The 12,594-nt window shown below is 42.5% G+C and overlaps 1 protein-coding gene across 2 annotated transcripts; it reads right to left on the minus strand.

The window, feature by feature from the left end:
- Nucleotides 1–679: 679 nt before the first annotated feature.
- SAYSD1 (SAYSVFN motif domain containing 1) lies at nucleotides 680–12,234 on the minus strand. Of its 2 annotated transcripts, none has more exons than XM_011986636.1 (2): nucleotides 11,916–12,234; nucleotides 680–2,422 (listed from the first exon to the last, which is right to left on the minus strand). In XM_011986636.1, exons 1-2 carry the CDS (start codon nucleotides 12,120–12,122, stop codon nucleotides 2,078–2,080), a joined length of 552 nt encoding a protein of 183 aa, XP_011842026.1. In that variant the 5' UTR covers nucleotides 12,123–12,234; the 3' UTR covers nucleotides 680–2,077. The 2 variants fall into 2 exon arrangements, with proteins under 2 accessions (XP_011842026.1, XP_011842027.1); XM_011986637.1 differs by lacking the exon at nucleotides 11,916–12,234 and adding an exon at nucleotides 6,287–6,376.
- Between the last annotated feature and the right edge of the window lie 360 nt (nucleotides 12,235–12,594).

Consider the following 12,594-nt stretch of genomic DNA (forward strand, 5'->3'; position numbering starts at 1 on the left):
GCATCTACCTCTGGGATTTCAAGTTCCCTGATGACAGAAGAATCCTTTAATGGAGGCTGCATGCTGGGTTAATGGTTAGGTTATGAGTGGAAATTCTGAGATCAATAGGCCTAAATTCGGGAAATCAAGGCTGCACCTAAAGCCTAATGGTCTGATGAAAGCACCAAATACTTATTGTTCTTTCTTCTTCTCCCTGTCAGGCCTTTAATTGATTCATACCCTATTTTTCCTAATGCCATCATTACATGCACCTTTGGGAAGAGGTGAGGAGAACTGACAAAATTGTTCACAGAAAAGCCCATGCAAGATGGGCTTGAGGCAATCTAGATTCCATCTCAAAAACAGCTGCATTTCAAAAATCACTACTGAGGTCCACCCAACCACAGGTCAAGTCTCCTGTGTGCTTAAGTCTTTACCCCACTGGGATTACTAATTGGATCAAACCTCTCTAATTCAGAGTTACAGACATTTTGTTTTAGGGGAAAGTTTGAATTATACGTTTTTAAAATACAAATGAGTTCTTTCCTACAGCAATGCTTACTGCCCTGAGCACTGCAGTAAAACTTAGATTAGGGAATTACTCCCTTGTGTGGGACTTTTATGAAATGGAAAAGTCCAAGGAAAGTATCAAGAAAATTAAGAAAGCCTTAAGAAAATAAATCAGTCAACAAAATTGTATCTTAAATACAATCAAAACTTCATGTTTAATAGGGATTCATCTGTTTCCCATACTCTCTACATGTCCAGTTCAGACAGAAATCATGGAAGAAAAGACTTTTCTGTGAGCTAGAACGGACCATCTGCTTGACTGGATGGCTCTGAGGAATAGCCAGACTCCCAATGGGCAAAGGGCTGTGAGGAAGAGCAACACATATCAGAAGAATTTTCAACAAGGGCTGAAACACCATGAAGTTAGCCACAAAATGGAATTAATGAGAGAAGCCCCAACCCAATGGGAGTCTGCCTGATTTTAACGAACCCAAACTCTAACATCGTACTGGAAGAGGAAGGAACATTAAAATCCAGCCTGATTATCACTGTTTACAGAATTTCTCACCAGAGGCCCACAGATGAAAAGGCTGCTTACTCTAAAGCCCTTAGAACCCTATTGTGAACTGCACATGCGAGGGATCTAGGCTGCGTGCTCCTTATGAGACTCTAATGCGTGATGATCTGAGGTGGAAGTTTCATCCGGAAACCACCTCCACCACCACCCCATCCATGGAAAAACTGTCTTCCACAAAACTGGTCCCTGGTGCCAAAAAGGTTGGGGACTTCTTATATTCTATATGCCTTAGAATATAAGAAACAACTCAAGCAGCCAACAGGTCTGGAGTTACATTTCCAGCCCTCCCCTTTGTACACACTCAATACTTCTTGCTGAACTGGCTATTAATAACCACTTGTGAAATCCCTCCCCACACCTGCACTTAGTCCTTTGTCTCTTCCTACCTTCCTTTACTGAGTGGTGACAAAATAATAGAGAGTGGAAGATGGTGATGGGCAATGAAGAGGGACCTATTTCTGAAGAGATGTTTTAAAGATATTTTATTTTTCAATACCAGTAATGACTGAAAATGAAAGAATTAAAGCAGGAAGCAAAACAAAAACAAACAAGAAACCCAAAACATGCAACCTAAACTTTCTGGGAAAAAAAAAATTGCTATAAATGTTAAAAGACTTAAAGAGAACATTTACAATGCAGCCCTGATGTACCTAATCATTACTTCAAATGGCTGGATGTTTTAAGCTGAGAATCTTCCCAGTGCCTTTCTAGTGCTCTAAAATCATCCCCCAAACAGATGAGAAATGAGACAAACAGGTCTCCCTTCTTGAGTACATAATTTTTATAAATTGCATCGGACCCACAGTGAATGTACTTTAGAGAGTTTCACCAACACTAAAGAGAAATTCAAAGATCAAATGGCAGCAAAAGATCAGGGAAAGAATGTAGAAGAACCATGCAGTCACAGAGCTAACCTGCAAGCTGCCTTTAGTCCTATACACCTGAAATCAAATCCATAGCCAGTGGTGAGGAAGACATCAGAAGTTAGCTGCATGATGGCACAGCTGGGTCCTATCTCCCTGCCAGGGGTCTCAACTGTAACTCGCGCTCCAACTGCTCTGCAGTCAGGGTGCCCTGGATGGCTTCGCAGCCCGGATTGAACACAGAGTAGGCGCTCTTCTCTCCCTCCTTCTTCTCTTCAGGGCCTCGTGTCCCGACGTACAGCCAATAGAACAAGGACAGGACAAAATATGCCAGGCCAAATTCCAGTTCCACAAACAATCCCAGCAGGACCAACCAGAGAAGAACCTTCAAGAAGGTGATATTGGTCAGGAAAGACTGGTCCCAGCATGATGGTAGAGGAATGGCTATGTTCCATGGTGGCCGTGATGTGCTGCCCTGGGGCTGCGGCGCTTCCTAGGATACACAAACAAAAGAAAGAATAAAGGGTAATGGAGCTGAGATGATCAAAACTAATCTGAAAAGGCAGTTTTCATTGCTGTGAGAAGGCTGCTGGCTCATTGATTTCTATTCTCTCACCCTACTCTCTAAAACAATCACCTCCAAAGAACTATGTGCTCTGCTCCAACTGAATCAAAACTGATCAGCACTTAGTGAGATGAGACCTAATAAAAGCCCTACAGCATTCAGACAGATTCTTATTCATGGGAGTCATTTCTTCAGATTAGTCTGCTGCTAAGAAGAGCTAATTTGTGCCCCATACAGAAACTCCTGAATAACTGATAATGCAACAGTCATGACAAATGCTTCAAACACAGTCAGAGTCAACGTACCTTTGTTGATCTGATTAGATGACCTAAAATATTATGACTGGCATGATTCTAAAATAGAGACAGGAAACAAAAATCCTTTTCACGTTTAAAAAAAAAAAAACAACAAATCAGCCAGGCGCACACTTGTAATCCCAGCACTTTGGAAGGCTGAGGCAGGCAGATTACTTGAGCTCAGGAGTTTGAGACCAGCCTGGCCAACATGGTGAAACCTCATCTCTACTAAAAATACAAAAATTAGCCAGCATGGTGGCACATGACTATAATCCCAGCTACTCAGGAGGCTGAGGCATGAGAATTGCTCAAACCTGGGAGATGAAAGATGCAGTGAGCTGAGATTGCACCACCACACGCTAGCTTGGGTGACAGAGCAAGACACTGTCTCAAAAACAACAAAAACCACTGTTACAGTCATTACTGGGCCCTCTTACCTTCCCATCCCCTGTGACTAACCTACACAGGTCGTTGTCACTCACCCAAGGCCCAGCCAATGTCTCCTAACTAGACTCCCTGCCTCCTATCTCTTCCCTCCCCAAGCCATCCTATGTACAACTGCTAAATGAATTTTCTTAAAGACCCATCATCCTCCTGCCCACAAATCTTCAAAAACTTTCACTGCCTACAGGATAAAATCCAAACTCCTTGGGCTGGAACCCAAGGCCTTCAATTTGTTCAACAGATTGAAATGCCAGTACACAGGCTCCTGTGCCAGATGCTAATGGCAGACACAGGTATTTAGACAGCTCTGTGTCCAGTCCACTGTTCTCAGAACTCTTTGAGCATGCCCTACAATAAGGAATACATTTGAGACTGTAACCCAGAATACATATATGCAACAACCTTTCACAAGTCAACACTTACCCTCCCGGAGACATTCTCTTGTATTTCCTATTCTATTTTAAAAACATTTTTAATAGGGGACAAGATCTTCTATATTAATTTCACCATCCACTAGTGGGTCACAGTGGTCTAGGAAATTCCATTACAACAGGATCCACAATCTTTTGTTCCATAAATGACCCTTCTACTCCAGCTTAACTGGTCTTATTACCCAAAGATATTCTCAGTCCTCATCTCAGGCCTAGAATTCCATCCACTTCCTCTTTCTTCCTCAACTATTTGCCTTCCATCCAGGCAAGCACAGTTCATGAACTGTCAGCCCTGACCTCCCTGGCCATCAGGGAGGGTGCCCCCTCTGCCTCCCCAAGCACCAGCTAGCTCTCCTGCTCATTGAGCATCAAACTATTCAGTACTACAGTGTCTCTCTTTTAATATAGGTCATGTGATGTGTGATGCCAGATTGTTTAAGTACCAGGAGGCAACGTGTCTCCAGATCCAAACACAGCATCCCACACTTAGGTTCTCAATACATAGCAGAACTTTTAATTCATCTCTTCAGTTACATCCCCTATTCTTCACATGAATATTTAAAAGGGGATCACAAATACTGGTTATCTGATTTATGATGCTTCAGAAGTTCTATTTTGTCAGAACCTTCTTTTTATAGCATCAACACTGTAATTAGTATCTCTTCGGTTAGATTAGAAAGTCTGATTGGAGAGGCCCTTATATTATCAGCCACATCCCTGACCCCTGATACTCTAAGAAACGTCTGTTTCAGATTTGACATGCATGCACAGTACTTCTGGCCCAAGAAGAATGCATCTGGGCAGTGTACTGGGCAAGGGGGACAGTAGCATGAGACAACAGGGCTAAGGAGGGAGGGCAGGAGGGTGGGAGCCAGATCAAGTACAGCCAGGCAGGCTGCAGTGAAGATTCTGGAAATGGGAAACAGCTGAAGGTCTAAGCAGGGAACTTATAATCCACCTTTCATTTAAGACTGCTCCAGCTGTCATCTGGAGCAAGGGTTCCCAATCCCAGGACCCGTATGGATTTGTGGCCTGTTAGGAACCAGGCCATACAGCAGGTGGTGAGTGGCCAGTGAGCATGCATTACTGCCTGAGCTCCACTTCCTGTCAGATCAGCGGTGGCATTAGATTCTCATAAGACCATGAACCCTATTGTGAACTGCGCATGCGCAGGATCTAGGGCTCCCGCTCCTTATGAGAATTTAACTCATGCCTGATGATCTGAGGTGGAACAGCTTCATCCTGAAGCCATTTCTCCCCGCCCCTGGGTAGAAAAATTGTCTTCCACGAAATCCCTGGTGCTAAAAAGGTTGGGGAGGAGGCCTAGCAAGAGAGAGCCAGACATTGACCAGGGGGGTGACAGCAGTCAGATGGAAATAATGGATTGATAGACAAAATACATTTTGAATATACATGTTGAAATTCACAATAAACTAAATTTATCGTTTAGGGAGTATAAAAAGAAGAATGCTCCTATGCCACCATTTACTGAGAGCCTTCAAATGTATGAACTCTTGTAATCCAGGAGGCAGGCATTATTATTCCCAATTTACTGATAAGAAAACACTAAGAGATTAAGTAATTTCCCTAAAGCCATACAACTAGTGATAGGCAGAGATGAGGTCAGTCTGGGATCCTAGGATGGTCTCCTCCAAAACCCATTTTATTTAATTAAGAGCCTTTATAGGGGCTGGCAAGAGAAAGGTTAGGGGGCTAGAGGGAGATGGGTGTGGGGGGCGGGGGGTAAACAAACTGACGAAGGGAACAAACAAGAGGAGAGATATGGACATTCCTCTGCCTCATTTGGAATTTGTCTGAGTACCACTTCCCTTCTGCTGTAAAACCTGGGTGAAGAAGTGTTTATGACTGTTGCATCACACACAGGCATGGTCCAAGGAAGGCACTGCCATACCTCAAATATCAGGCTGCTTCCTACCTCAGGGCCTCTGCACTTGTGGTTCCCTCTGAGAGGAATGCTACCTTCCCCTCACATATCACCTGGTTGGCCCCCTCCTACTACAAACAGCAAAACTGTCACCATATGTGCCCTTGGCTTAGTCCCCGTTTTTGCCAGGGTGGTTTCTTCTTGTTAAATGTCTCCTCCTTAGTGAGTTCTCCCTGCTCAGCTGATTTAAAATAGTACTCTGCTACCCTCACCCCTAATTCACTATCACAATCTACTGGTTCTATCTTTTTTCTTTCATAGCATTTATTTGGTTTTGTTTATTGTCCTCCTTTCCCTGTTGCCCAAGCTCAAATGCAAGTTGTACAAGAGTAGCACTTGTGTCTTAATCACACTGTCTCCCAGGGTTTAGGACAAAGGCTGGAACACGGCGGGCACATGACAAGATTTTTGTTGAATGAATGAATGATAGTGAGGGAAAGGGAGAAATTCAAGATAACTACTAGATTTTGGGGGGGTGAGGCAAAGCTGTGCTTAGCCAGGCGACTCCAAAGGAGAGCCTTTGAGCAGAAAGCCAGCCTGAGCCAAGGCCTGGAGGTCAGGAGTGGTGGATGGGTATGGGGAATGGGTTCTGGGGCAGGGTGGTATGCAGGGGGCTTGCCTGGGATATGGCTGGAGAGGGAAGCAGGAGGCTTCTATAGGAATTTTTAAAAGTTACCAGCATTTTTGTCCTAATGTGGAAGAAGCTCGTCACAGAATTATTTCGGGAAACTGCTTTTCTCCAAGCAAAATCTGGTAGTGGGAAGGAGGATGTGGATACTTCCTCATCAATGACTACTGAAAAGATGTAGCAGCATTGTCGGTCAGAGGGAGGCCCGGGTGGGGGCAGAGGCATCACTGTGGTCAGAGCTCGGCCCAGATGGAGGCCACAGTGGCTTCCATCCATGGCATAGCACGAGGCAGCTGCAGCCTTGGTGGTTCACTTGTGTTGCCCCAAATGACATGGTTTAGTTATTTTGATGGCCAAAGAGTATTCCTTTGTGCATATACATTACAGTTTCTCGATCCCTTCATCTGTGGATGGACAGGAGATAAAATTTTTGGAATCTCCATGCCTGAGATTAAAAGGTGTGGGACTTTCTTTACCAGGCTCATTTCTTTGGACCTAATGTCCTCTAGGTTTCTCCACATGGCTGTGGATGACAGGATTTCCCAAAGGTTTATGGCTGAAGCATATTCCACAGTGTATCTGTATGGTGGTTTCTTTATCCCTTCAGCTGTGGGTGGACAGGACAGGTCATTTACCATGATGACCTCTAGGTTCAACAGTGTGGCTGCAAATGATGTAATTTCATTATATTTTTCTGGATGAAGAGTATTCCATTTGTGTATATATACTACAGTTTCTTTATCCCTTCATCTGTGGATGAACAGGTTTCTCCACATGACTGCAAATGGATTTCATCCATTTCTGTGGTGAAAGGGTATTCCATTCTGGATATATATTTCAGTTTTGTCATCCCTTCATCAAGGGAATAACAGGTTCAATTGTGTGGCTCCAGGTGATATGATTTCAGTATATGTGCATGGCTGAAGGGTATTCCATTGTGAATGAATACTACAGTTTCTGTATCCCTTCATCTGTGGATGAACAGGTCTTTCTCCACGTTGCTGGAAGTGGGGTGATGTCCTAAAGTTTGATGGCTGAAGAGTATTCCACTGTGCATATATCCTAGAGTTTCTGTATTCCTTCATCTGTGAATGAACAGGACTGTTTTACATTTGGCTTATGCCAATGGCCATGCAGAAGTAGTAGTCACTCTCCAGGTGAACTGAAAATGCCAGACTGACATTGGTGGCAAATGAAACAGGATGTCTTTAATGAAGGCTGTACATTGGCAGGAAGAGATTTGTGTCATCACTCTGCTAGAACGTGGCACCAATCCAGATCTTATGGATGTCTACAGCAACAACGCACTACACTATGCTATCTATAATGAGAACACACTACTGGCAGAAAAACTGCCTTCACACCATGTGAATACTGAAGTGCTGAACAAGCATGGAAACACACCACTTTATAGTTTGCAAAACACAGCAAAAGGTGGAATTTTAGTGAAGAAACAAGCAAATGTACATGCTGTTGACAGGTTGAAAAGAACAGCCCTCATGGCTGTTGTACATTATGGCTTGTCAGGTATAGTTAGCATTCTTCTTCAACAAAATATCTGCATACTCAAGAGTATGTATTAACAGACTGCAGAAGATCATGCTATTTCTGATGGTCTGACAAACACAACAAATTTTGCAACATTAAAAAAAAAGATACTTGAAAATGGTCTTCAAAATGACAACCCAGAAGAAGCATCCAAGAAGAATGCAAGTTTGAAAAAAGGAGGAGCAAGTGCAAAAGATTCTGGGAGTTCTGAAGCATCTGCATTCAGTATTTTCAAAAAACTGTGTGTTGATTCATGCCCTAAACCAGATGATGAAGACTTGACTTTTACTACCAAGCAGAGTATCCCTGAGAGTGTTTCAAGGTCTTTACTTGGACCTTCACATAAAAAAGGAAAAAATACATAGTAAATGGAAAGGGAGAAGGGCCTCCTGAAAAACATCTTTCCCTAAAGCCTACCATGGAAATGAAAGATTCTGTTGTGAAGAAAGCAATAGAAAGGAAGAATGAACAAACATCCAAAGCAGAACAAGAAGTACAAGTGACCTCAGAGGAAGAACAAGAAAAGCTTGAAAGTGAAAATAAATAGCCACAGGTTGAAGAAGCTAGAAAGAAGTACAAAAGTAAAAACAAAAAACAAAAAACAAAAAAAAAACAGTATCAAAAAAACCTGTAGGATAGTACATCTGCTGATGACGATGATAAATTAATTCAACAAAGGAAGAGTGGAAAACCTTACCATCAGCGATTTCCTAGGAAGAAGAATGAAGAGTATGCTAGGCCTGCAAAGAAAATGTCAAATGAAGAGAAAAAGGTCAAAAAGCAAACTCATTTAGAGATGAACCTGATGACTTAACTCGGCTATCTGAAACAGCTTCAGAGGATCATGAGGAATCTTACCCTCATTATAAGAAGTTTATGATGCTCATTAAGCAATATGGAATGGATTGTAATGATTCTCATATCCTAATGGAAATCCAGAATGCATTTATTTCATGTGAAAAGTCACTGGACCTTAAAAAAAAACTATCTGTGAACAACTTACACTAGACAATAAAAATGTGAAAACTGAGTTTAGTGTACTGAAGAAGGAGCTATCCAAAACACAAGAAATGAAGTCACAGTTCAATATTAAAAAGTGGAATGGAAACAAGAACTCTACAGTTTGAATGCACCTTAAAAGAAGAAGATGAGAAGAAATGCTAATATGTTGTATGAAAACATTAGGGAAGAGTTAGAAAGGAAAGTGGAGCAACATAGGAAAGAAGTTGAAGTAAAAGAACAGCTTGAACTGACCATCGGATCACTAGAAATGGAATTGAAGGCTTGAAGAAATACTTTAAGTCAAGATTCTTGCAGTCATAGAAAAAAGAAAGACCTGATGCATGAAAATTGCTTGTTGAAGAGAGATATTGCCTTTATTGTGTATGTAAGTATACACAATAAAAAATAAGAACCTCAAAAAGGAAAAGAAATATTTAAGGACATTGAAATTATTAAAGAAATGAATGATGACCTTCAAGAGACTATAAAACTCAATGGAAAAATGTTAACAAAAACAGTATCCCAGTATAGTCAACAGCTTAACGACCTCAAAACTGAGAACAAAATGCTCAAGTCTCAACTGGAGAAGGAGAAACAAAACAAGGAAAGACTAGAAGCTGAAGTTGAGTCATTCCATGCTAGACTGGCTGCTGCTATAAGTGAGCGTGATCAAAGTGTGAAAACAAAAAGAGACCTAGAACTTTAGAGAGAGCACAAGACGTTTCTTTACAAGAAAGAAAATGAGTTCTGATATTTCTGAACTAAAAGATAATAATGAGTTTTTAACTGAGCAACTTTCCGAAGCTCAAATTAAATTCAATACCCTAAAAAGTAAACTCCACGACACTAGAAATTCAGAGAAAAGGTTTTGGTTTTATAAAGTGTACAAAAAGACCTAAGCCAAGTAAATCCTTTGGAAAGTGGGACTACGTAGAGGAGAGAATATCTCAACTACAACGTGAAAATCTGCTGCCTCAACAACTAGATGGTGCTCATAAGAAAGGGGTACCTTACAAAAGGTAATTAATATCCAAGGATGCTGCCTTGAGAGTGAAAAGGAAGGTCTTCTGCTAGAAGGGAAAAATGAGGAGTTAATCAATGAATGTAATCATTTAAAAGACTGTTTCAGTATGAAAAAGAGAAAGCTGAAGGAGAAGTAAGTATCAAAAAAGATAAACATTCTTAAACTCCCAGAAGGAAAATTTAAAATATTTGGCTATGGCTACATGTTGAACCTAGTTGAATATAAAAATTAATAGATGAAAAATGTGTTTACCATACTGTGTAATTCCATTTACATGAAACATCCGGAAAAGACAAATGTATAGAGATAGAAAGTAGATTGACGTTTGTGCAGGGCTGGGGTTGGAAACGGGTAGTAACTGCTAACGTGCATGAGGGGTCTCCTTGGAGTGATGGAGGCGTTCTAAAGTTGGATTGTAGTGATGGTTGCATGACTCAGTAAATTTACTAAAAATCTTTGAATTGTATGTTAAAAGAGATAAATTCTGTAGTATGTAAATCTTATTTCAATAAAGCTGTTTCAATTAAAACACAAAAATTAAAAATAATTTTTAAAAAATAGAATGCTAAAGAAATCTCTGACAGGCCACAGTGTGCCATCAAAATTATCTGACATGAATTGTAAATTAGAAATTTTCTTTTCTAAACTAGAGGCAGAATCTGAAGAAAAAAAATTAAATGAGAATTTTCACACCAGAGCAAACCCAGAAATGGTAACAGTCAATGAAAACGAGCTTAAGGCAGAGTTCCTTATGAAAAACAGAGCAATTAACAAGAAACTGGAGGTCCAGCATTTCCTCTCATCCTTTGGCCATCAGCCTTTGGGTTCTCAATAATGGAAGTTTTTCTCTGAGTTCAGTTTCTCTGGGTCCAACTCAATGATCTCATTCCTTTGGAAATGAGACATACAGTCAAAAGCTCATTGCGTGGGTTAGACATTGTTTTTAACTGCAGAGAGAAAAAGAATAAGGGAAATGGTTTCTAAAATCTTAAGCAAGTGTTGTACTTAGAAAGTTCTAGTCAACAACAAAATTATCCAAAGACAATTAACACAAACTGCACACAAGGATTGTTTGAACTCTGCTGCGCTCTTTTCACCTTTCTGCAAGTCACCTGGAATCCTATATATCACTGAGAATATCAAATCAAAATTAATAGGTTCACTAATTTTTAAAAATTCCCTCAAATCAAATGTGCAATAATAGATGAACTTAACGGAAACAATTTTAAGGCGAGCAAGGTACACTTTTCTTCCACTACATTTTCATTTTAAAGGGAATTTTTTAGTTCTTATTACACTTAAGAGGAACAAAGCCCTTGGCACAAATTATTACAAAGCACTTATCCCTTGATACGTTTTGTCCTGTATTTCCACATAGACATTTCAATCTCACCGCAAGCCACCTTAGCATTTTACTGATGAGTTAAAACTAAATGAAAACACAAAAGGATGCAAATTAAATTCATCTGCAAAATAAGAGATTATCAAAAGAATTAAATGTGAAAAGGTTTTCATACTAAATCACTTTGTTTTTGTCTTGAACATTGACTGTGGAACTTGAATAAGCTTCTGCCACTACTGCAGTTTCAGTTACCACACTTTGGTAAATTCTGTATTCAAACGCATTTCTAAGTCACAGGCTATGTGGGCTACTAGCTGCATGTGCCCCAGGTGCAAATCAAATGAAGTTTTAATTACTGCTACTTTTGATCAGTATCCAATTAGACCTTTTACCCTCCATTAGCAGAGGGCTGTGGCTCAACTTGGTTGTGGAGAGGTTTCCCGAAGCCACAGGGCGTCACGATAAATAACTCAATTCGGGGTGAATAAACTCAGGGCAGAGGTGCTTTCTTCCAGAACCCTCGACTCCCGCCTCCTGCCTCGAATCAGGAGCTGCATGGGTCGCGGGCTGGAAAGAAAATATCAAAACCGGTAACAGTGCTGACACGTGGGGCGGGAGATGAGCGGTCCAGCCCTCGAGCAGGAGGGAAGCGCCAGCAGCCCCGCCTCCGGCAGCTAGGGCCACACCCCCGGCAGCTAGGGCCGCCCCCTCGACTGTGGCTCCGAGGCCACGTCTTAGGGCCGAGGTTTCCGTCTTCTCACCTGAATCAGGCCGGGCTGGGCTCGGGCACTCGCGGGCCTAGGTTTCCATACCAGGAACCGCTTTAGCCACCCCGAGGCTGCCTTTAGAGTCGCTGCTGCTTCCGCCTTCTCTCCTGGGGTTTGTGCGCCCTGACTGGCAGCGCTGGGTTGGGCTGTCAGACCCGCCCGTTTCCGCGCGGCCCGAAACTCAGCTAACCGTTGTTCCATGGCGCGCGCCTCGCGTCCGTTGGCCGGTAAGGGAGCGCGCGCCCGCAGGCCACACAGCCGTTGCCTCCTCTCGTCCCGCGCCGGGCCGCCGTGCGCCTGCGTGACAGGAGCCCCTGCTGCGCGTGCGCAGGGGTGTGACCCGCGTCCACTTCGTTTGTGAAGTCTAGCGGGTGGCGTGTGTCCTCAGCCGCCCTCTCTTCACAGGCATGTGGACAAAGTGTCACCTCCTCAAGCCAAGTCTAAAGCACAGGGGTGCCCCATTGCCCCTCTCCCAAGGGCCGCTCTGCCTTGCTCCACCTCACTTAAGGGCTTGAGCACCCACTGATCCGGCGTCCTGTATTCGGGATCTCTGTTGTTGGGCACCAATAAAGGACGCCACAGTGAGAAGATGGTTCCAGGGCATGGGAGACGCCCGTGATCCCTAGGACGTTCCAGCGCTACATCCTACCCTTTTTCTCTTATCAAGGGTATG

The sequence above is a fragment of the Mandrillus leucophaeus genome, unplaced genomic scaffold (genome assembly GCF_000951045.1).
Source record: "Mandrillus leucophaeus isolate KB7577 unplaced genomic scaffold, Mleu.le_1.0 Scaffold3, whole genome shotgun sequence".
NCBI lineage: Eukaryota > Metazoa > Chordata > Mammalia > Primates > Cercopithecidae > Mandrillus > Mandrillus leucophaeus.